At 39.4% G+C, this 26470-nt stretch overlaps 1 protein-coding gene and 1 pseudogene across 2 annotated transcripts in view; both read right to left on the reverse strand.

Moving 5' to 3' along the window:
• Window positions 1–25686, reverse strand: part of DTD1 (D-aminoacyl-tRNA deacylase 1) — a 325980-nt gene extending 300294 nt beyond the window's left edge. For both annotated transcript variants that reach the window (XM_028524800.2, XM_036009488.1), the window contains exons 1-3: window positions 25500–25686; window positions 12219–12309; window positions 8418–8653 (exon numbers count right to left, since the gene is read on the reverse strand). In XM_028524800.2, coding sequence (XP_028380601.1) covers window positions 8418–8653; window positions 12219–12309; window positions 25500–25542 — 370 coding nt within the window. In that variant the 5' untranslated portion in view covers window positions 25543–25686. The remainder of the gene's footprint in view (window positions 1–8417; window positions 8654–12218; window positions 12310–25499) is intronic.
• Window positions 21545–22921, reverse strand: LOC114506874 (annotated as a pseudogene).
• Window positions 25687–26470: the final 784 nt, after the last annotated feature.

Here is a 26470-nt window from a genome sequence, read left to right on the forward strand (position 1 = left end):
GTAACCCTAATGCCCACATGAATGGTTCTGTGAGGATTTAATTAGATAAAGATTGGAAAGTGTTTACTCTTGCACAGGACCTGGCACACAATAAACCCCCAACAGATGTACTTTGACATACTTTTCAATTATTATTATTATTTTAAAAATATGTGAAGACCAAACCATAACTAGCTTGCCTCCCAGGGTTCTCATTCCATATGGAACCCAGGAAAACTGGTTGTGGTACCATCAGCAAGCAGGCCAGAAACCAAGATCAGGAGAGGCTGCTGTCCAGCACATGAGCCATGGCTGGATCTATACAGGAGAGCTGTGGCAAGCCCAAAAAATGCCTGAAAGCACATGGGCACTGATTGGGGAAATGAAGAAACAGAGGGAAGGAATAAAAGGGAGAACAATCTTCCCTCTATTTAATCCTCAACAGTAAAAGAAACAAATTAAATATAAATTTAAAATGAAGTTTTAGTCATTGCAGAGAAAGGAAGTAAAACAAATACTCAATCTAATTAAACAAAGAGTCAACACATGGAAGCAACTTGACTGTCCATCAATAGATGAGTGGATAAAAAAAGCAGTGGTGGCCCTGGCTGGCGTAGCTCAGTGGATTGAGCACGAGCTGCGAACCAAAGTGTTGCAGGTTCAATTCCCAGTCAGAGCACATGCCTGGGTTGCAGGCCATGGCCCCCAGCAACCACACATTGATGTTTCTCTCTCTCTCTCTCTTTCTCCCTCTCTTCCCTCTCTAAAAAATAAATAAATAAATAAATAAATAAATCTTAAAAAAAAAGCAGTGGTGTATATATACAATACAATACTATTCAGTCTTAAAAAGAATGAAATCTTATCATTTGCCACAACATGGTTCGACCTAGAGGGTATTAATGCTAAGTGAGATAAGCCAGACAGTGAGAGACAAGTATAATATGATATCACTTATATGTAGAATCTAAAGAAAAAAAATAAATGAACAAACAAAACAGAAGCAGACTTATAGATACAGACTTATAAATACAAAAAACAGACTGACGGATGCCAGAGGGGAGGGATGTTGGGGGGCAGGGTGAGAAAAGGTGATGGGATTAAGAACTAGTTGGTAGTTATAAAACAGGCACAAGCACGTAAGGCCAAGCATAGAAAATATAGTCAACAATATTGTGATAACTATCTATAGTGACAGGTGGGCACCTGAATTATCAGAAGAAGCATTTATAACCTATATGAATATCTATCTGCTGTGCTGTATACCTAAAACTAACATAAAATAGTGCTGAAGGCAAACTGTAATTGAAAAATAAAATAAAATAAAAAGACATTCAGCAGTTTATGTTACAACATCCCTGCAACTAACAGAGAGCTTTCCATATTGAAGATGGAAGCCAACATCTCAAAATTAACTAAAAGACAGCAAGCATGTAAACATGTTACAGGGGTGTCCAACCTATGGCCGGTGGGCCACATGCAACTCAGGGTGGCTATAAATGCAGCCCAACACAAGACGGTAAACTTACTTAAAACATTATGAGATTTCTTGTGATTATGTGTCAAAATGTACTTAATGTGTGGCCCAAGACAACACTTCTTCCATTGTGGCCCAGGGACGCCAAAAGGTTGGACATTCTTGCTATATATTTAGTTCCCCTCAAGACCACAGAGCAAAAGATACATTGTTGTTATCATTGTAGTGATTCTGAAAGTCCAAAGGATTTGGAAAATTTTTAATTAAAATTCTCTGCATAATCCAAGTCAATTTTTCATCAAAATGATTGGATGTATCACATCCCATGAGCTTAAATTCTGGTCCATTATAAAATTGTATTGTCTACAATACATTGTTTCAGGCACTTCATACACATCATTTCAAGAAGTAAAAGGCATTTTTAGGAACATACAGCACCTAATAATACATACAACACTCCACTTTAAGAACTTAGATGAATGTTGTTTTGTTTTCACTGGAGCATTCCTTAACAATCATCAATGTTTTCCCATCTAAAGTAACTTCACTTGCTCTGGCCATGTGGCTTAGATAATTGAGAGTGTCATCTCACGTATACCAAAAGGCTGCAGGTTTGATTCCCAGTCAGGGCATATACCTGGGCTGCAGGTTTGATCTCTGGTCAGGATGTACACAGGAGGCAACAGATACATGTTTCTCACACCAATGTTTCTGTCTGTCTGTCTGTCTGTCTGTCTCCCTCTTCCTCTCTCTCTCAAATCAATAATAAAATATACTTGGGTGAGAAGTTTAATTTTTTTAGTAAAAAACAAAGTGCCTTCACTTATGCTTTTATAATATTGCTTGTGCTCACCCTTTCAAGGGATTTAAGTGGTTTCTCTAACATACATCTGACATTACTCAGAAATGGGAGGATTCTACAAATATCAGAGATGACAATGTTGGTGGCATTTAATCCTTGGCTCAACAAAGAAATATAATTATTCAGAGAATTTGCCTTAACTACTAATTCCGGGGAGAAACATGCTTGCAACAAAGCCATATGGGAGGATCCCAGAGAACATAGGGTGAGGAAAAAAATACTGGAGACATTCATGACTGGACTTATGAATGGTTATTTCCAGAAAAGGTAACTATATTCTGTTCTACCAGGGCCCAAGTAAAGATTGGAATTTGATTTAAGGCAAGAGTGTCCTGATCACATAGAATCCATTTGTCTTTATGGCAAATGGACACTTGACACAAGTAAGTGACTTAAAATAAGAGGAAATTCCAAAGGGGGTAGAAATATCACTCTTCTGAACATGAGCAAATCTGATGAGTTGACAATCTTCAATGTGGGGCTTTGCTACAGAGCTTCGAAATCAAGTAACAACTTTTATTAAAGTTGAAAACAGGTTGAATACATAAGAAATCTAGATTTGTTTAATCCAGAGATAGTAATAGAAAATACTACAGAGTTAACTAGTAACAACTACTAAATGTCTACAAAGGGGTATGATGACAGCAAGAGAAGGAGAAGGAGATATTCTACTTAGAAAGGTCTCTTATTGAAGTACATTACCAAAGAATGCTAAATATTTTTTTCTAATAACTTTGAAGAAAAGGCAAAACAATATGGTTATGGGGTTAAATAACCAATATGGGGTTAAATGCATTTTAACCCCATGAAAACAGACTTGAAGTGAATTGCCATCTTAAAAAGGTTCATAATTCTCCCACATCCCAGGGCCACTATTCCAAGGTACTTTCTAGACTAAATCTTGGTAGTCAAACTAGGTTGGCATTCTTAACAATATGCAGGTAATAAACAAAGACTTAAACCTACATGTCTATATCACAGCCATTGGCTACTCACAGCTATTGGGCACTTGAAATGTCACTGGTCCAAATTCAGATTTCCTATAAGTATAAACTACACACCATTTAGAAGACTTTAGTACAAAAAAACCCAAATATATATAAATAATCACAGTAACCTTTTATATTAATTACAGGATGAAACCGTAATATTTTAGATACATTAGGCTAAATAAAATACAGTTTTAAAATTAATCTCACTTGTTTCTTTCTGTTTGAAAGGCCAGCAAACAGGGAGGAGTGGGGGCGCAATTTGCTCCCACTTGGTACACCTCACTGACTGACCAAAGGGTTGCAAAACCTGGCATGGGCTGGAAAACTGGGCATCTGTGATTATTCTAGCCCAGATTGAACCCCATCCTCTCAGAACCACAGGAAAAGAAAAAACAGAGCCCAGTCCCACTAGCCTGCAGGATCTGGGAAGACCTGCAAACCCCCCTTGGCAGGTTTACAGTCAGCAGGAGGCTTTTTTTTTTCTTCCAAGAGTAAGACAAGAAAACCTGGAGCTGTAAGAAAATCAGAGCAATCCAGAAAGAAGTCAGAAGGCAAACACCAAGAGCTGACACAAATTTCACTTTGCTATCCTTCAGAACTTGCATGTTTTTTTTATTACTCCTCTTCCCATTTAATTAGTGTTTTTTGTTTTCTTTTGTTTGTTTGATTTGTTTTCTTTATTCTCCCTTTCATATTGCATTTTAAGTTTTTTTCTTTCACTTCACTCATATTCCAATAACACACTACTCTTACTTAGTATTTTACTTTTTATTCTTTTTACACAGATTACATATTTCTTATCATACTATTGTTATTCCAAATCCCACACAGCACCTTCCCTGGTCTTAATTCATTTCACCATCTTCCTGAACTTTACTACTGCTGTGGTTAACTTTATTTTCTCTCACACTACACCCAGTTTCTATCCCTTACTCTCACTATTTCTCCTCCATCTAACCTCACATAAGCACTGTACTTAACTAAAGTCAGCTCACATTCTTTTTCCCTTCTAAGAGTCGTATCTCTTTTTTATCTTTTATACAAAGTGGCCAGTTGAATGAAATATCATGGTTATAGTTGTATTTCTCCAAAGGATCTCCTATTTGTTCACTACTTGTTAGTACTTTAAATCCCATAGAATATTCTTCTGCTGTCTTACTACATTCCACCTTCCCTTGAAGACTTCAGTAAGGAATTTTATCTCATTGTTTTCTCTTTCTCTTTTTTTTCTTCTTTCTTTTCTACCCTCTTTCAGCCTGAGCTTTACTCCTTACTCTTATTAGTTTGTTTCCCCCATTTCCTCAAAATCATTTTTCTTTACTATAGACATCTCATATTCACTTATTGCTTTTCTAAAACATTCTTGCATCCAAACTCTTTTTATGAAGCAAGCATCATCCTAATCCCAAAACCAGACAAAGACACAACAAAGACAGAAAACTACAGGCCAACATGGCTCATGAACACAGATGTTAAAATACTCAACAAAATATAGGCAAACCACACCCAGCAATACATTAAAAAGATCATATATCATGATCAAGTAGGATTTAACCTAGAGACACAAGGATGGTACAATATTCTCAAATCAATCAATGTAAAACATCACAAAACAAAAGGAAAGACAAAAATCACATGGTTATGTCAATAGATGCAGAGAAATCATTTAATAAGGTACAGCACCCATTTATGGTAAAACATTCAGCAAAGTAGGAGTAGAGGGAGCATACTTCAACATAATAAAGGCCATATACAAGAAACCTACAGCTAACATAATATTCAATACGCAAAAACTAAAAGCTTTCCCACCAAGCTCATGAAAAAACAAGGGTGCCCGCTTTCACCACTTCTATTCATATACTTTTGGAAGTACTAGCCACAGCAATCAGACAAGAAAAAGAAATAAAAGGCTTCCAAATTGGAAAGGAGGAAACAAAACTGCCACTGTTTGCAGATGACATGATTGTGTATATAGAAAATCCTAGCCCTGGCTGGCGTAGCTCAGTGGATTGAGCGTGGGCTGGGAACCAAAGTGTCCCAGGTTCGATTCCCAGCCAGGGTACATTCCTGGGTTGCAGGCCATAACCCCCAGCAACCGCACATTCATGTTTCTCTCTATCTCTCTCTCTATCTCCCTTCCCTCCCTAAAAATAAATAAATAAAATCTTTAAAAAAAAAAAGAAAATCCTATAGGTGCCACAAAAAAAGTATTCAACCTAATAAGTGAATTTGGCAAAATAACAGGATACAAAGTTAATATTCAGAAATTGAAAGCATTTTTGCACACCAAAACTGAAATATCAGAAACAGGAATTAGGGAAAAAATCCCACTTGCTATAGCAACAAGAAAAATGAAGTACCTAGGAATAAATCTTACCAAGGAGATAAAAGACCTATACTCAGAAACTACACAATACTGAAAACAGAAATGAAGGAAGACAAGAATAAATGGAAGCATATACCATCTTCATGAATAGAAAGAATTAACATCATTAAAATGTCCACACTACCCAAAGAAATTTTTAAATATATTTTACAGATTATGTTATTACAGTTGTCCAATTTCCCCCCTTCACTCCCCTCTACTCTGCACCCCCTGCCACCCACATTTTCCTCCTTTAGTTCATGGCCATGTGTCATATTTATAGGTTCCTTAGCTTCTACATTTCCCATACTATTCTTGCCCTCCCCATCTATTTTCTACCTACCATCAATGCTACTTATTCTCTGTACTTTCCCCCTCTCTCCTCCTCCCAATCCCCTGTTGATAACCCTCCATGTGATCTCCATTTCTGTGCTTCTGTTCCTGTTCTAGTTGTTTGCTTAGTTTGTTTTTGTTTTTGTTTTAGGTGTGGTTGTTAATAATTGTGAATTTTCTCTCATTTTACTCTTCATATTTTTATCTTCTTTTTCTTAGATAAATCCCTTTAACATTTCATATAATAAGGGCTTGGTGATGATGAACTCCTTTAACTTAACCTTATCTGGGAAATACTTTATCTGCCCTTCCATTCTAAATGATAGCTTTGCTGGATAGAGTATTCTTGGATGTAGGTGCTTGCCTTTCATGACTTTGAATACTTCTTTCTAGCCCCTTCTTGCCTGCAAGGTTTCCTTTGAAAAATCAGCTGACAGTCTTACAGAGATTCCTTTGTAGGTAACTGTCTCCTTTTCTCTTGCTGCTTTTAAGATTCTCTCCTTACCTTTCATCTGGGTAATGTAATTATGATGTGCCTTGGTGTTTTCCTCCTTGGGTCCAGCTTCTTTACCCAAAGAAATTTTTAGATTCAAAGCAATCTTTATTAAAATGCCAATGACATATTTCAACCAACATTTCAAAAAGTTACATGGAACCATCAACAACCAGGAACAGCTGCAGCAATTATGAGAAAGAAGAACAAAGAAGGATCACAATACCTGATATCAAATTATATTACAAGGCTATTGTATTCAAAACAGGCCGGTACTGGCATAAGAAGAGACACATAGACCAATGGAGCAGAACAGAGAGTCCAGAAATAAACCCAAGTCTCTATGGTCAATTAATATTCAACAAAGTGGAAAGAAGCATAAAATGGAGTAAAAATAGCCTCTCAACAAATGGTATTGGGAGATCTGGACAGCTACGTGCAAAAAAAAAAAAAAATGCACCAATACCACCAGCTTACACCTTACACAAAAATAAACTCAAGATGGATAAAAGACTTAAATATTAAGTTGCAATGCCATAAAAGTCCTAGAGGAGAAAATAGGCAGAAAAATCTCAGATATTCCATGCAGCAATATTTTCACCAATATGTCCTTGAGACCAAGGGACATAAAGGAAAGAATAAACAAATGGGACTATATCAAAATAAAAAGCTTCTGCATGGCTACAGAAAACATCAGGAAAATGAAAAGGGAACCAACTGTATGGGAAAACGTATTTGCCAATGACATATCAGATAAAAATTTGATTTCCAAAATATATAAAGAACTCACACAACTCCATTCCAGGAAGACATACAACCCAATCAATAAATGTCAAAGTACCTGAACAGATACTTCTCCAAGGACATACAGAGGGCCAAAAGACATATGAAAGGAGACTCAGCATCACTAGATATCAGAGAAATGAAAATTAAAATCACAATGAGATACCACTTCACACCGGTCAGAATGGCCATCATAAACAATGCAACAAACAAGTGCTCATGAAGTTGTGGATAAAAGGGAACCCTATTACATTGTTGATGGGAATGCAGACTGGTGCAGCCACTGTGGAAAACAGTATGGAATTTCCTCACAAAACTAAAAATGGAACTGCCTTTTGACCCAGCAATTACATTGCTGGGATTATACCCTAAGAATCCTGAATTCAAAAGAACCTATGCACCCCAATGTTCATAGCAGCACAATTTACAACAGCCAAATGCTAGAAGCAACCTAAGTAACCATCAGTAAATGAGTGGATAAAAAAACTATGGTACATTTACACAATGGAATGCTACACAGCAGAAAGAAAGAAGGAGCTCCTACCCTTCATGTCCAAATGGATGGAACTGGAGACTATTATGCTAAGTGAAATAAGCCAGGCAGTGAAAGACAAATACCATATGATCTCACCTATTAAGTGGAACCTAATCAACAAAACAAACAAGCAAGCAAAATATAACCAGAGACACTAAAATAAAGAAGTAACTGACAGTAATCAGAGGGAAAGGGGAAGGGAAATAATGGGGGGAAAAAGAAGGATCATCAAGGAACATGTATGAAGGCCCCATGGACAAAGAGAAAGGGAGTTAGGATCAAGAGTAGGAAGCGGGGATGGGTGGGGCAGAGGGAGGGGTAGAGGGGAAATAGGTGCAACTGTACCTGAACAACAATAACAATAAAGGAAGGAAGGAAGGAAGGAAGGAAGGAAGGAAGGAAGGAAGGAAGGAAGGAGAGTAAATGTTGTCTGGGTCATTCAGAGGACATGTACAGCAACAAGCAGTGGCAGCAGCCATTATGTTGTTTTAAGTAAGTAATAAGCATAAACAATGAACTTTCTTGAAAAGGAGAGTTTGCAGTTGTAGATTCTTCTTTTTTCCCTGTCCAGTAATGTCCCCAAGACTCTCCTGCCTACCTTTGATGAGCTCTGGCCTGTATGCCTTGCGCAGCTGCTCCAGGAAGCTGTTGTAGAAATTCTCTGCCTGCTCCGTGGGCATTGCCAGGTGGAAGTCGGGCTTGTTGCCTTTGAGGACACACTGGAGGGTGAACTGGCTGACACATAACACCTCATACTGTTTGTCCATCACACTCTTCGACCAGTGCTTCCCACTCTCATCCTCAAACACACGTAAGTTTAAAATCTTTCGGACCCTAAGGAGAAAAATAGCAATGAAAACCACCTGTGGAATCATGAGCCCCCAAACATTCCACACCCTCCAAATGTTACCATTATCCTGCCAAACAAGAACATAATGCTGACTACATTGCTTACAGATAGTGTTACCTTGGGCAAGTTACTTTCCACTCTGTGCTTCCATTTTCTCATCCATAATAGGAGGCAATAATGATGCTACCTCCTGGGGTTGTTTAGGAATTTCCTTTTTTTTCCTTTTTTTCTTTCTTTTTTTTTCTTTTGGTCAGCCGTCCAATTCACAGCAACTGCCAGTGGGAACTGGAGCCCAGATGACAACCACCCACTATCTTCTCCTTGAAGTTGGGGTTACATCAAAACATGTATCCAATTCTAATTGTCTATAGAATAATTCAATCTTTATATTGGAATAAATTGTACCCCATTTTTACACCCCTTGTTGGAGCTACTCAAAATGAACAATTCAACAAATACCCTGGAGAAAACTTAGGGTAACTGCCAATATGCAAAAAGTTCTGGAGAAAGACAGCTTAACAACTATTTCACATGTTCCTTAAGTCCTAGAGATGCTTTCCCTATACATGTGAATGACAAGGGATAGCCACCTTTGGCAAGGAAGAAGGGTAGGTAACATTTATAAGATCATATTTTAAAAGCATGATAAAGAATGACCTTCATGAAAGTTAAAATTCCACCTGTGGAGAGTCATCTTTTTGGATGTTGTTGAAGACATGTTCAATGGCTATAGAAATAGTAATTCACTGACTCTTTGTACTCACTGTGGTGGGCACTTTTCATCACCCTCCCTCCATAGCCAAGGTTTGTCTTGCATTGAGTCAAACCTCTCAACCACCAAGATAAGTATTAGCTCTCTGGAATATCAAAGCCATAAAGACATTCAGACCCAGAACCCCAATTTTTAACCACTACACCACTCTACTGTCTTGAGTATCCAGGGCAGTTATTAAAATGCCAACATCCCTAAAGTGGTAATGAACTATCCTTATCAGTCATCAGCACCTTAGCAGGAATTGGTTTCCAAGCCTGATTTTCAACCTAATACAAAAGGGACAACTGGGTGGGATTATACTCCGGCTCTGGATACCAAAGAGTAGAATAAACAGATCTGAGTATCCGAAGTAAGTGTGTCAAGTGGTGCTAGAGTAGGGGAAGGCACAAGTGGAGGTAAAACATGGGGAGGGAGAAGCTGCCCATACAAGACAGCCAGTCAAGCAACAGCGATGACAAACCCTGCTAATGTTAGTAAAGGGAGCACTGGTTGAGGTCAGGTAGCCTAGATTCTAATTTGGATTTGGGCTTTTAGATAAGTATGTACATGTAACTTTGAGAAAGTAATTAACCTCTCTGAGATACATATCCTTATATGTACAATGAAGAACTGAGCATTTTAAAAATGTATAAAGAGTACCAGATAATATTTCTTAAATTAAAAAGCAGGCTTTGCAGACCTTTTTGGAAGAATGGTGCTGCCAGATGAGGATTAGACTCCTGGTCAAGATGGAGGTGTAGGTAAACACAACTCGCCTCCTTGGACAACTAGGGCAAAAATTACAACTTGACTACACAACAAATATCACCCAGAAACTCCAGAGAATCAGGCTGTGTGGAAGTCCAACAACCAAGGATTTAAACAAGCCACAATCATCCAAACAGGTGTGCTTTTCTATAATAAGCCACACTAAAAAGATAGGGAGTCAAAGCAGTTCTACCTAATACACAGAAATAAACATAGGAAAGCTGCCAAAAGGAGGAGACAAAGAAACATAGGCAAAATGAAACAACAGAACAAAATTCCAGAAAAAGAACTAAATGAAATGGTTCAAAACAGTGGTTACCAGGATGCTCAAGGAACTCATTGGATACTCCAACAACATAAAAAAGACACAGGCAGAAATGAAGGTTACATTAAGTGAAATAAAGAAAAATGCATAGGGAATCAACAATGGAGGGGATGAAGCCAATAATCAAATCAACAATTCGGAACACAAGGAAGAAAAAAATATTCAATCAAAACAGTAAAAAGAAAAAAGAATTCAAAGAAAGGATAGGCTCTCCAGACATCTTCAAATGTACCAATATCTAAATCATAGGGGACCTAGAAGGAGAAAAGGAAGAGCAATAAATTGAAATTTTATTTGAAAGAATAGTGAAAGAAAATTTCCCTAATTTGGTGAAGGAAATAGACATACAAGTCCAGGAAGCACAGAGAATACCAAAGAAGATGGACCAAGAAAGGAACACACCACGATACATCATAATGAAAATGCTAAAGGTTGAAAACAAAGACAGAATCTTAAAAGCAGCAAGAGAAAAGCAGAGAGCGAACTATAAAGGAGTTCCCATAAGACTGTTGGGAGATTTCTCAAAAGTAACTTTGGAGGCTAGAAGGGGCTAGAAAGAAGTATTCAAAGTGATGAAAAGCAAGGATCTACAACCTAGATTATTCCATCCAGCAAAGCTATCATTTAGAATTGAAGGGCAGATAAAGTGCTTCCCTGACAAGGTAAAACTAAAGGAAATCATCATCACCTAGCCCTTATTATAAGAAATGTTAAAGGGACTTATTTAAGAAAAAGAAGATCAAAACTATGAACATTAAAATAGCAATAAATTCACAACTATCAACAACTGAATTTTAAAAAGAAAACTAAGTAAACAAGCAGAAGAGAAAAAGAATCATAGGTATGGAGACCATTTGGAGGATTATCAGTTGGGAAGGGGGAGAACAGGGGAAACAGTGCAGGGATTAAGAGGTAAAAAAATGGTAGGTATAAAATAGGGGAAAGTTAAGAACAATATAGGAAAAGGAGTAGCCAAAGAACTTATATGCATGACCCGCCTGGGAATAAAGAAGGAAATCACCAGAGGGAACAGGGGTGCTGGATGGAGGGGGCAAAGGAAGAAAAATTGAAATAATTATAATAGCATAATCAATAAAATATTTTTTAAAAAATTAAAAAACAGCCCTGGCTGGTGTAGCTCAGTGGATTGAGCACGAGCTGTGACCAAAGCATCGCAGGTTCGATTCCCAGTCAGGGCACATGCCTGGGTTGAAGGCCACAGCCCCCAGCAAGCACACATTGATGTTTCTCTCCCTCTCTCTCCCTCTTTCTCTCTCTCTCTCTCTCTCTCTCTCTCTCTCTCTCTCTCTCTCTCCCTCCTTTCCCTCTCTAAAAATAAATAAATAAATCTTTAAAAAAAATTAAAAACCAAATTATTCATAAGAAAAGAGGCTTGTTTTTGCATTAAGAGAATGATTCGCAGATGCAGCAACAAATAGAGACACAAACTAATTGTACTCCAGCTCTGCTGCTCACTTAGTGGATGACGTTTAACAGATTCTTCTTTCTCAGTCTTCTCATCTGGAACACAGATGAGATAAACATACAACATCAAATGTCACAATGATAAAAGTTACATGGGCTTACTTTATAGGAACAAAATCCTATAGAAGTTCCTACTATGTGTGTGTGTATGTATATATTACATATAACCATCACATATCCCATTCAAAGAGCAATGACTTAGAAATCCACATCTTACATGTGCTCCAGTTCCTTATGAGTATCTTCCAGAGAAATGCCCAACAAAACACAGATGCCCTGTCCAATGGCACTTATCTGCTCTCCTCCAACTAGAAAGGAAACAAAAGGGAAAAGAGATTCAGAACCAAATAGGTACCATGAATGATAAAGGACTCTTAAATAATCAACAGGAATATTTAAAAATCATACATACTTCTTATAACTACTTTGCAAAGTCAGTAGGTACTCAAAAATGAAAGCAGTTATGTAAATTCAGTAAGATGATCATAGTTTATGTCCATTATTTTTAACATCTGAAATAAATGAGTTCTGAAATGAACAAACAGTAAGCAGAATTTTATGACCACATTTACATCTGTGTGATTTTAGGTAAGATACCAAAAACTTTCTATGAGGGGGTTTGCAATCTGCAAAAACAAGAGTTTTCCTGCCCAGAGAATCCAGCTTTGCTATATTAATTCTCAGGAGATGCCCATTTGTCTTGGAATCAGCATATCTGGTAACATCACAAAATGAAAAACACTTATGTCATAAAAATAAAGAAATTATTTTTCTACTTACTGTAGAAAAGAAAAATATACACAAAAACCATGGTTTAAAAGTTAAGCTTCATTGTAGACTTCTGGCCAAGATGGAGGCATAGGTAGACACACTGCATCTCATCGCATAACCAAGTTAAGGACAACAACAATTTAGAAACAGAATAACAACCAGAACGGACAGACAATTGAACTGTATGGAAGTCAGACTACCAAGAAGTTAAAATAAACACATTCATCCAGACTGGTAGGAGGGGCGGAGGCAGGCAGCCTGGTGCGGGTCGTGGCACGGGGAGCAGACAGCATTGGGACTGGGTGTGTAAGGCATCTGGGGCACACAAGACCGCAGTCGGTGGACCCTGAGCGTGCAACCAGCAGCTGGCAGACCCCAGCTGAGGGGTGGCAACCAGCGGACTCAGCAAGGCGGCGTTTGTGAAGCAAGGCAGCGATTATGAAGCAAGGCACTGTGTGCAACCCAGGATCACAGCACTAGGAAATAGAGCCTCGGGACACTGATTGAAAACACCTGTGGAAGTTCAGGCACACGGAGGGACTCCCAGCTTCACAGGAGAGGTCCTTGGAAAGTCCCACAGGGTGCACAAGCCCACTCACATGGGAATTGGCACCAGAGGGGCCCAGTTTGCTCTGGGGAAATGGCGAAAGGGACTGAGGTCCAACAGAGGGCAGAGCAAGTGCCATTGTTCCCTCTTGAATCCCACCCCCATATATAGCGTCACAACCCAGTGAGTGGGGTGCCCTGCCATGTGAACGCCTAAGCCTGTGCCCCTCATAAGTAACAGGCCTGACCAGAGCAAAAGGGGGGGGGGGGGGGGAAGATGGCTCAAACAGAATTTCAAGCCCCAGAATCAGTACTTCTAAGCAACCAAGAGATAGCCAACCTATCAAATGCACAGTTCAAAGCACTGGTGATCAAGATGCTCACAGAATTGGTTGATTTGGGTCACACATTGGATGAAAAAATGAAGGCTACAATTGGCTACAAATGAAGGCTACATTTCATTTATTAAGTGAAATAAAGAAAAATGCACAGGGAACAAATAGTGATGGAATGAAAGCTGGGTCTCACATCAATGGAGTGGACCAGAAGGAAGAAAAAAACATATAATTGAAAAATAAAGAAATGTGAATTCAAAAAAATGAGGACAGGCTTAGGAACCTCCAGGACATCTTTGAACAATCCAACATCCGAATTATAGGGGTACCAGAAGGAGAAGAGAAAGAGGAACAAGTGGAAAACTTACTTGAACAAATAATAAAGGAGAACTTCCCCAGTCTGGTGAAGGAAATAGACTTCCAGGGAGTCTGGGAAGCTCAGAGAGTCCCAAAGAAGTTGGACCCAAGGAGGAACACACCAAGGCACATCATAACTACATTACCCAAGACAAAAATGAAGCAGAGAATCCTAGAAGCAGCAAGAGATAAGGAGACAGTTACCTATAAAGGAATTCCTATCAGACTATCAGCTGATTTCTCAAAAGAGACCTTACAGGCAAAAAGGGGCTAGAAAGAAGTATTCCAAGTTATGAGAGGCAAGGACCTACATCCAAGATTGCTCTATCCACCAAAGCTTTCACTTAGAATGGAACAGCAGATAAAGTACTTCTCAGATAAGGTCAAATTAAAGGAGTTCATCGTCACCAAGCCCTTCTTATATGAAATGTTAAAGGGACTTATCTAAGAAAAAGAAGATAAAGAACATGTATAGTAAAATGACAGAAAACTCACAATTATTAATAACCACACCTAAAACAAAACCAAAAACAAGCTAAGTAAACAACTAGAACAGGAACAGAAGCACAGAAATGGAGATCACATGGAGGGTTATCAACAGGGGAGTGGGAGGAGGAGAGAGGGGGATAAAGTACAGAGAATAAGTAGCATGTACGGTAGGGAGAAAATAGACAGAGAGAGGGCACAAATAGGAGGGAGGGGAAATATAGAAGCTAAAGAACTTATGACATATGGACATAAACTAAAGGAGGGGAATGTGGGTGAGAGAGGATGTGCAGGGTGGAAGGGAATAAAGGGGGGCAATGGAACAACTGTAATAGAATAATCAATAAAATATATTTTTAAAAATAATTTAAAAAATAAGGAGAGCCTTAGGAACCCCCGGGACAACTTTAAGCATTCCAACATCAGAATCATAGGGGTGCCAGAAGGGGGAGAGGAAGAGCAAGAAATTGAAAACTTATTTGAAAAAATAATGAAGGAGAACTTCTCCAATCTGTCAAAGGAAACAGACTTCAGGGAAGTCCAGGAATTTCAGAGAGTCCCAAAGAAGTTGGACCCAAGGAAGCATACACCAAGGCCCATCATCATCACATTACCCAAGATTAAAGACAGAAAGACAGTTTTAAAAGCAGGGAGAGAAAAGGAGACAGTTACCTACAAGCGAATTCCCATAAGACTGTTAGCTGATTTCACAAAAGAAACCTTGCAGGCAAGAAGGGGCTAGAAAGAAGTACTCAGTCATGACAGCCAAGGATTACTATGTCCAGCAAAGCTATCATTTAGAACAGAAGGGCAGATAAAGTGCTTCCCAGATAAGGTCAAGTTAAGGGTGCTCATCATCACCAAGAGCTTATTATATGAAATGTTAAAGGGACTTATCTAAGAAAAAGAAAATTAAAAATAGGAACAATAAGTACTTCCGGCCAAGATGAAGGCATAGGTAGACACACTGTCCAACCAAAACAAGGACAACAACAATGTAAAAACAAAAAAAACAGAACTGACAGAAAATTGAACCGTATGGAAGTTCGACAACCACAGAGTTAAAGAAGGCAGATTCATCCAGCTGCTAGAAGAGTCAGAGGCTGGCCCACAAGGCGGCAGCTGGTGGACCCAGTGAGATGGTAGATTGTGGAATGGGGCATGGCACACAAGGTGGCTGGCAGACCTGGTGGTCCCACATTTGCACACAGATAAAACAGGCGAAACTGGGTAGTGAGACAGACCACTCAACCCAAGGTCCCAGAGCAGGGAAATAAAGCCTCAAACCACTGATTGAAAATATCTGTGGGGGTTCAGGTGCTGGAGAAACTCCCAGACTCACAGGAGTTCACTGGAGAGACCCACAGGATCCTAGAATGTACACAAACCCACCTACCTGGGAATCAGCACCAGAAGGGCCCAATTTCCTTGTGAGAAGCAGGGAAAGTGACTGAAATCTGACAGAAAACTGAGCAAGTGCTATTGTTTCCTCTCAGACCCCTGCCACACATACAGTGTCACAACACAGCAACGTAGGTTGCCGCACGCTGGTGAATACCTAAGGTTCTGCCCCTCGCTATATAACAGATAGATCAAGACAAAAAAAATGGCCCAAAGGAAAGAATAGATCAAAGCTCCACAAAAAATATCACTAAGCAATGAAGAGGTTGCCGACCTATCAGATGCACAGTTCAAAGCACTGCTGATCAGGATGCTCACAGAATTGGTTGAATTTGGTCACAAATTAGATGAAAAAATGAAGGATACAGTAAGTGAAATAAAGGAAAATGTACAGGGAACCAATAGTTATGGGAAGGAAACTGGGACTCAAATCAATGGAGTGGACCAGAAGGAAGAAAGAAACATCCAATCAGAAAAGAATGAAGAAAGAAGAATTCAAAAAAATGAGGACAGGCTTAGGAACCTCCAGGACATCTTGAAACATTCCCACATCCGAATTATAGGGGTACCAGAAGGAGAAGAGGAAGAGGAACAAGTGGAAAAGTTATTTGAAGAGATAATAAAGGAGAACTTCCCCAATCTGGCAAAGGAAATAGACTTTCAGAAAGCTCAGAGAGTCCCAAAGAAGTTGGACCCAAGGAGGAACACACCAAGGCACATCATAACTACATTACCCAAGACAAAAATGAAGCAGAGAATCCTAGAAGCAGCAAGAGATAAGGAGACAGTTACCTACAAAGGAGTTCCTATCAGACTGTCAGCTGATTTCTCAAAAGAGACCTTGCAAGCAAGAAGGGGATGGAAAGAAGTATTCAAAGTCATGAAAGGCAAGCACCTACATCCAAGATTGCTCTATCCAGCAAAGCTTCCATTTAGAACGGAAGGGCAGATAAAGTGCTTCTTAGATGAGGTCAAGTTAAAGGAGTTCATCATCACCAAGCCCTTATTATATGAAATGTTAAAGGGATTTATCTAAGAAAAAGAAGACAAAAATATGAAAAGTAAAATGACAGAAAACTCACAATTATTAACAACCACACTTAAAACAAAAAGAAACTAAGCAAACAACTAGAACAGGAACAGATTCACAGAGATAGAGATCACATGAAGGGTTATCAACAGGGGAGTGAAGGGAAGAGAGGGCGGAAAAGACATAGAGAATAAGTAGCATAGATGGTAGGTAGAAAATAGAGGGAGGGCACAAATAGTATGGGAAATGTAGAAGCCGAAGAACTTATATGTATGATACATGGACATGAACTAAAGGGGGGGAATGTGGGTGAGAGGGGGTGTGTAGGGTGGAAAGAAGTGAAGAGGGGGAAATGGGACAACTGTAATAGCATAATCAATAAAATATATTAAAAAAAAGAAAAATATGAACAGTATAATGACAACAAACTCAGAACTATTAACAACCAAACCTAAAAACAAAAACAAATGAAACAAACAACTATAACAGGAACAGATTCACAGAAATAGAGATTATATGGAGGGTTATCAACAGGGGAGTAGGAGGGGAAGAGAAGGTGGAAAAGACATAGAGAATAAGTAGCATAGATGGTAGGTAGAAAATAGACAGGAAGAGGGCATGAGTAGTATGGGAAAAGGAGAAGCCAAAGAACTTATATGTGTAACCCATAGACATGAACTAAGGTGGCAGAATGATCATGGGAGGGAGTGTACAGGGCAGAGGAGAATAAAGGGGAGAAAAAAATGGGACAACTGTAATAGCTTAATAATAAAATATACTTTAAAAGTTAAGCTTCAAGTAAGCAAACTTCTATTATTTCCTAGTTTAATACTAAAGTTGTATTCTAAGACAATGATCTCCAAATCTTTTTAAATCAAGCACCTCATCCATAAATACAGTCTCTGGATATATATTCCTATTGCAAACATTAGCATATATATTTATAGTTAAATGAATGCTCTACTACCATTAGATAGCCTCTCAACATTGGTATATTACTTATGCCAAGATGCATCATTATAATGGAAAATCAAAGCCCATATTTCAAATGTTGGTCTTCAAAATTTTCTATTTTTCTTGACCAACTTTTTGCCAAATCTTATTAGATTATTTGTCTTTTGTTACTTTATCATGTACTAACCTAGTGTTCCAATTAGATGATGGTCAACTCTGTCATTTTCTTGTTATTTCCTTCTGCTAGATACTAATATCTATCAGCAGACCCTGACTGGGTAACTCAGTTGGTTAGAGCATCATCCCAATATGCCAAGGTTGCAGGTTCATTCCCCAGTCAGGGTACATACAAGTATCTACCCATAAATGTACAAATAAGTGGAACAACAAATCAATGCTTCTCTTTCTCTCTTCCTCTCTCTCTAAAATCAACAAATAATTTTTTATGCTCACCTGAGGACATGCTTGCTGATTTTTAGAGAGCAAAAGGGAGGAAGGGGAGAGAAAAATATCAATGGGACACAGAAACATTGATGGATTGCCTCTCATTTGCACCCCAACTGATTACTCAACCCACAAGCTTAAGCATGTGCCCTGACCTGGAACTGAACCTGCAACCCTTCAGTTTACAAGATAATGCTCCAATCAACCTATCCACACCAGCCAAGGCAACAAATAAATTTTAAAAAATAAATAATAATAATAGCCCTGACCAGTGCAGCTCAGTTGGTTATGTGTCATTCCCCAGAGTGAGGGGCCCCAGGTTCAATTTCCAGTTGGGGTACTTGCCTGAGTTACTGGTTCCATCCCTGGTCAGGACACATATGAGAAACAACCAACTGATGTTTCTCACATCGATGTTTCTCTCCCTTTCTTTCTCCCTCCCATCCCTTCTCTCTAAAAACAAATAAATGAAATCTTTAAAATAATAATTATTATAATCTATAAATATCCCTGACAAGGGATCACAGACTTCATTCACTATGTTGTATTATCCTGCAAGCTAAGGAAAGAGTGAAATACTCCCCTCTTCCTTCAGGTGTCTAACAAGGCACCACCTGACATTCATATGCCAGGGGAGCACCAGCATCAACCTATTCCTGAAATATCTGTAAAGCTTAATTTCTCTTAGCTTTATGCTAAAAAGATATTTTAATATTTTCTTCTGTGCTGATTTTCTTATTATGGACTATGACTGATTTACTGTTCTTTGATCCACTGACTCAAATGCTGAAACTGAAAAAAAATCTATCCTAACATAAAGACTAAACAATTGGGGTTGTTTACTTGTTTGTTTTGCTTTAGAAAAGACTTTGGCTTTTTTTGTTCTCTACATAAATATTATTTTTAAATAATTTTTTGTTTTTCAATTACAGCTGACATACAATGTTATATTAGTTTCAGGTATACAACCCGTTGATTAGACATTTATATAACCTACAAAGTGATCACCCTGATAAATCTAGTACCCACATGACACTATACCTAGTTATTACAATATTACTGACTATATTCGCTATGTTGTACTTTACATCCCCATGACTATTATGTAGCTACAAATCTGTACTCTTTTTTTAAAAGACTTTATTTACTTACTTTTTAGAGAGAGGGGGAGAGAGGGAGAGATACATCAATGTATGGTTACCTCTCACACACTGGCTACTAGAGACCTGGCTCACAACCCAGGCATGTGCACTGATTGGGAATCAAACCTGTCACCCTTTGGTTCGCAGGCCAGCACTCAATCCACTGAACCACACCAGCCAGGGCTAAATCTCTACTTCTTAATTCTCTCACTTTTTTCACCCATTCCTCCAATGCCCCCCATCTGGCAACCATCAAAATGTCCTTTGTATCCATGAATCTGTTTCTGGATGCTGGTTTGTTTTGTTTTTCAGATTCCACATATAAGTGAAATCATATGGCTTTTGTCTTTCTCTGTCTGACTTAATTTCACTCAACATAATACCCTCTGGGTCCATCCATGACGTTGCAGATAGCAAGATTTCACTTTTTTATAAATAACAAATTGGCATTAAATACATCTCTATCAATAATCACTTTATTCCTTTCAATGTATTAGTTTCAGATATTACATTATTCATTTTTAATTGGTCTTTTTTTATGGTTTCTGTGTCCTTTTTTATGCTGTTGAGCATACTTATAACCATTACTTTGAACTTTATATTTGGTAAATTGCTTGCCTCCATTTCATTCAGCTTTTTCTAGGGATTTCTCCTCTTCTTTTGGGGGCCTGTTTCTTTGTCACCTCATTTTGGCTGCCTCTTTGTGTTTATTTCTATGTATTAGATAGATCTTCTATGACTCCCAGTCTTTGTGGAATGACTTTATGTAGTAGGTGTCTTGTGGGGTGCAGTGGTAGTCTCATTAGTCACCTGAGCTGGGGGCTCCAAGAATGTCCCTTTTGTGGGTTATATGGGCCTGCCTGTTAGAATTGAGTCTTGATTGTTATTGGCTCATTTGTGCATGGGATAGACTATCTGGCTGGCTGAATCTGAGGATTAAACCCAAACATGGCATGTGAGCTACTGTGCAGTATCAACCACACGAAGCAGAATTTACCTCAGCAGGGTTTGGTGCCTGCCAAGATCTTCCTTTGGATATGCCACTTGCGAAGCTTGCTGAATCCTATTCTGATGTTGTCTAATGCTGGTCACTGGATGTGTTGGTTCTGGGCCTCTTCGTAGGGACTCTGGTACAGGACATTATAAGACACTGCCTGTGACTGGCCCTCGGCAACCTATTTGGAGCAGTTTTGATGTGGCTTCTTCTGTAAATCTTTGGTTATTCTCTCTTCAGCCAATCTTCAGTTGGTTATTCAGATTGATTGTTCCATAATTTAGTTGTAATTCCAGTTTAGTCCTGAGAGAAGATGAGTGTAGCTTACACTTCCACCACTGTTGACTGTCTTGGATCAATCAACAATTACTTTAACTGTAGATGGATTAAATGCTCCAATCAAAATACATATGGTGGCTCAATGGAAAGAAAATAAGACCCTCACATAATGTTGCCTACAAGAGACTAACTTCAGATGGAAAGACACACACAGACTGAAAGTAAAGAGATGGAAAAAGATATTCTATGACAATGGAAATCAAATGAAATTAAAAAGCTGGCTTAGCAATACTTATACCAGACAAAATAGACTTTAAAACAAAGATTATAAAAAGAAATAATGAGGACCCAGCAATTCCACTTCTGGATATTTATCTGAAGAAACCCAAAACACTGAATCAAAAAGACATAGGTATTCATATGTTCATTGTAGCATTACTTATAATAGCCATGATATGGAAGCAACTTAAGTGTCTAACAATAGATAATTGAATAGAGAAGATGTGGTGCATATATACAATGAAATATGACTTAGTCATAAAAATATGTATTATTTTCTTATAACATCAATATATTTTCTAAACTTGCTGCAAAGTATATTTTAAAGCTTAAAAATAATTATTATTGAGCTATATCCACCATTAAAGTAAATATGCACTATGGAAAATTTGAAAAAGAAACGGGAAGGAAAATGAACAATAATATTATTGTAGTATTATAAATATTGTATATAAATTTTTGTGTCTCATCTTTTCTATTATTGCATAAGAATTTTTCCATGTTATAAGTTTCTCCTAAACATCCTTTTTTTTTTTATCTTTCAATGAACTTTTTATTGGCCTTCTGCCCTGCCAAGGGATGCCCCACTTCTGCTGCCTTTAATGCCTCAAAACTTTGGTGTCGTTGACCTCAGACACTACTCTGCCGTCCACAATCATGCGAGTTGTGGTGTTTTCGATGGTTTGTAAGGAGGGGGCTCTTGTCCAGGATGTCAACAAGATTGAAGTCCTCCCCTTCTTCCAGTAGGTTGCAGTAGGTGGCAATCTTAGCCTGGAGGATAATGTTGATGTTCAACAGAGCCTCTTATTCCTCAGCCTGGCACTGCCACTCTGCCCAAGTCTGGGCCAGCTATGACTCCAGTTGCAGCAGGATCCCACTGAGTTGTTCCATCTGCATGGCATGGCACATTACCTCTCCCAGGCTGTTCTCCAAACTGACCTTCAGATTCTTCATTGAATCCAGGTCAATCTCCAACACCTGGACTGTAGTCTGTTTCGTGAGTGTCTTCTCAGCAGCGCCTATCTCAGCAGTCTGCAAGGTGACCACCGTGGTGCTCTCTTCAGTCTGATGAGACCAGTACTCATCCAGCTCCTCTTGGTTCTTCCAAGGTAGCTCATCATACTCAGCCCGGAAGTCTGCCATGATTTTGCTGAGGTCCTGAGATTTGAGGGCATCCAACTCCACAGTCAACCCAGAATTGGCAATCTGGTTTTGTAGACCATTTACTTCCTCCTCGTGGTTCTTCTTCATGAAGAGCAGTTTCTCCTTGAGAGCCTCAATCTCTGTCTCCAGCTGCAGCCAAGTGGTACTGGTGTTATCAATGACCTATTGGAGCCCATTGATGTCATTCTCCACAGACTGGGGCATGGCCAGCTCTGTCTCATACTTTACTCTGAAGTCAGCAACAGCAGCAAGATGGCATTGTCAATCTGCAGAACAATGAAAGCACTGTCCACAGAATTTGCAAAGATCTGAGCCCTCAGAACCTCGATGGTCTTGAAATAATGCCCCCAGTCTCTGGCCTGGGGTCCCTTCTTCTCTAAGTGTTCTCAGATTTTGATCTCCAGTCTCCAATTATCAGCCTCCAGGCTTCTCACCCTCTCCAGGTAGGAGGCCAGACAGTCATTCAGGCACTGCATAGTTTCCTTCTCGCTCTGGATGCCCCCTATGCCCACCAGACCTCCTGCCATCCCTGCAGCCAGGCCCCCAGATCCCCAGCTGCCCTGCACACTAGTGGAGCGGGACACAGAGATCCGGGAGCCTGAGTCCCCGGAGCCTGCAGACACTGGCCGCGCTGCTGGTTGGGCGGACCCAGTAGCTGGGCAACTGCATGGAGCCCAGGGTCTGGTAGCTTGTGGAGAAGCTGGATCATGTGCTGAAGCTCATGTTGTTCAGGGAAGAAGGTGAGAAGCCCAGACTCAGGTTGAAGCTGCCCTAAACATCTTTTAGTAGTTGCATCCCATCCAGTAGAACAGTTGCATTCCATGCAATGGGCAGACTAACCTCCACAGGATTAAATTTGTTACAATTGATGACACTACAATGACACATCATAATTATCAGGGTCCATAGTTTACACCGGGGTTCACTCCTGGTTTTGTATATACTATGGATTTGGACAAATACATATATCATGACATGTATGCACCATTATAGTATCATATGGAGCCATTTCAGTGTCCTAAAAATCCTGTGCTCTGCCTTTTCATCCCTCTGAAGTGTTCTCTATAATTAGGATTATCTTCTTAAGAGTAGATTTTCAAAAGTAGAATCATTATTTGAAGTGATTCAAATCACTATTTGAAATTTCAACATCTTTACAATGTCACATTGTATTAATAAGAAATAATTCATGCCCCAAAGCCTGTATATGACACAGTTTGCTCTCTTGTTTTAGAGGAGTTTTGCCCCTCCTCCTGGAACAAGTAGAAGGATTAGTAGGTTCAAACAGATATTTTATTATAGACAAATGGATTTCCAAAGGAAAAAAACTTGAGAATTTTAGACAGAAGATCATCAGGTTAAAAAAGACCTGAGATATTTGGTCAGTTTCTCCATGTATAAGTGGCATCACCCGTGAATCTCTTCTTTGAGAAATCACAACCTCCCAAATGAACACATTCAAACCCAACAATTTTAGATTCTCGTCCCAATGTTCTATGATTCTATTCAGATTTTATCTGCTGAAGCTGAGTGACAAGACATTTAGGTTACTGTACTATTTGCCTGTTTAACCAAATGAGTGTTTAAAATGTTTCATAACAAAGCTTTTTAAATTATCACAATAACCATGCTACTGAACAATCTCATAAAATGAAACTGACACATGATAAGATGTGACTTCTAATTGTCTACTTTGTCTCAACCATAAAATGGGAAGTGACATTTTAGAACCCCTGAAATAATATCATTCACTTACAATCACATTTCAGGGGAGCCCATCACATTTGTAAGGAATCAGAACATCTCTCCATTATAATTCAATTAGTAGGCCTAGCTAACTCCAAGGTCCCTCTAACACAGAGAGAATTCCATTTTATTAACACCTTCCCACAATTAACATTTATCTTTTTAATACAGGTTGGTTTATTTGTTTTCAACTAAAAGCATACAATTTAAATAATAAACTAAAATCACTTAAACTATTCAGCAAATGTCACAGAATACATGTTTTCAATATTCCAGAATGGAGAGTTCAGCGATATAAGATCAAAACCTAAATTCTCCAGTTTATTCAGTGTTGATGATGACCACATAAGGCAGACTATAAGATCTTCTCGGAAAAAGCAAAACATCTTTTCATCTATGGATTATCATAGTTTAGTGACCTTAAATATTAACTGAAATGCTAAAAAAAATTTTTGTTTTAAAATTCCATAAATCCCTATTACTCTGAGGCCATATCCAAAACCAGTTACCAGAACAGCTTAGACATCATTGAGCAGGGTTGAAAAGTCGAATCTTGGATCTAAACACCTGTATATGGTTTTGTTGGGTTTGGTCGTTTCTTTAGGGGATTTTGTTATTTTGTTTTTAGAGTAATACTTTTGTAAACACAAGAAAATATTAGGTGTAGACTGGCTTGAAGGATATCTGGAATTATCTGGCCTGAAACAATATTATAATTCTGCCAATGTAAACAGACAAGGCTAGAGAACAATCTAAAATTATTCATTAAGATTTTTAAAAATAACTTTATTTTCCTGGTTTGAGTTTTTACAACAACCACCTTATCTACATTACTTATCTGGACCCTATTAACAGTGATTAACATTAATCACTGTTCAAATTAGACTACAGTGATCAAATCTAATGGTTGGGTGGCTTGGACCAAAAGAAACTGGTGGAAAGAGAAATATTTCATCCTGAATTCTTAAGATTCTGACCCCATTCGTACAGAGGTCTACTAGAGAGGAAGGTTATCCTGGGGCAGGGACTCTTCTGAAACTAGTCTAGGGGCTGGTCACGTGAGTGTACACAACTGCCAGAACTCATATCCATTGAAACAACTCTTCACAGCTGTGCATTTTACTGGGAGTCAAGCTCCATAAAAATTGGGACATATAGAAAATCGGCAAAATGGAAAATTTTAAAAAGAACGTGGGAAAAGGGGACGTTCTTGTTCCAGAAGTATTCCCTACACGTTAGTACAATATTCCACTGAAGAACGGACCGTACGGATGCTCGGAGGTTCTGCCACCAGGTGCTCAGAACCAAGATAATAAGGTGCGTTTATCGTGAACCCAAAGAGGTGATCCTGAAGCCAGGGACGCACTGGGACCCACCAGGCACTTCAGGGGCTGTGGCGGTGCCCTGAGCCTGGCCAGGGAGTCGACACTGCGGGGTCGGAGCTCGCCCAAGGGCCAGAAGATAGAACGGCCCCTGAGGCCATTCCGGGAAACCCTCTCGGGGGTGGCCGGGGACTGCCAGGCGTGGGGTCCGGGTCGGCTCCTCCCCGGCCCGGCCCCGCCCGACTGACCTGTGACGCTGGCCCGAGCGACGCGTTGCACCACAGCTTTCATGGCGGCGGCTGGAGCTAGAGGGGCGGTGCCGCAATTCTTCCGGCCTCGCGACTCTGCAAGCGGCTCGGCGGCCAGCGCCCTCTGCGGGTGACACCGGGAATCGCCCGGGAGCTCTGTCACACCAAGTTGGTGAAGGCCGCGATGTTGACCACGCCCACCACAAAGCTTGCCCCGCCCACGTTGATCACGTCCATCTGAGGCCTATCTATAACCGGCTCATCCAGTGATAAGCCCAACCGGGTTCTCGGTCCTGCTCCTCTCAGGTTTGGTACCCGCCGTAAATCTGAGATCGCCATTCTTGCCCAGACTCAACTATGCCCAGAACAGTTTCTGCACCTGTTTTTACTCACATCAGGCCTAAGAGCCATCATTCCTAAATCCTAGCTGTGTTCTGCCCGAATCCTAATCCTAATTATGTTCCCTCTTCCTTGTTTCCATCCCTCTGACCAACTATCCTCCCAAATTGTTCTTCCCTTGTCTTCCTGCCTCAGTGGTTTCTTAGAAACCAAGCAGAACAGGAGTTGCTGCCTAAAATAGCTACTTAAGTATTTAAGTATTCATTTACTTAACATGTCACTATAGTGCATAGATGTATACTGTAATTCTGTAATTCTAATTCTTCCTCTAGTAATTCTAATTCTTCCTCTAACACAAATACCAATACTTAGCTACCCCACCCCTGCAGAGTTGTTAGATTTAAATAGACTAGGTAAAAAGTGCTTAGAAAGCTGCAAAAGACTATACAAGCATTATCCTAACAAATTATTATCATTGATAAAAGTAAGTTCCTCTGAATGTGTCCTCTAATAACATTGGTGAGTGTAGAATGATGAGGATCAGGACAGATTGCCCCAAAACATGGCACCTTGGCATATTGACTATTTAAAGCTGAAGAATGTCAGACAACAAAAGCAGGAAAGTTGCCCCC

The sequence above is a fragment of the Phyllostomus discolor genome, chromosome 9, assembly GCF_004126475.2.
Source record: "Phyllostomus discolor isolate MPI-MPIP mPhyDis1 chromosome 9, mPhyDis1.pri.v3, whole genome shotgun sequence".
Taxonomy (NCBI): Eukaryota; Metazoa; Chordata; class Mammalia; order Chiroptera; family Phyllostomidae; genus Phyllostomus; species Phyllostomus discolor.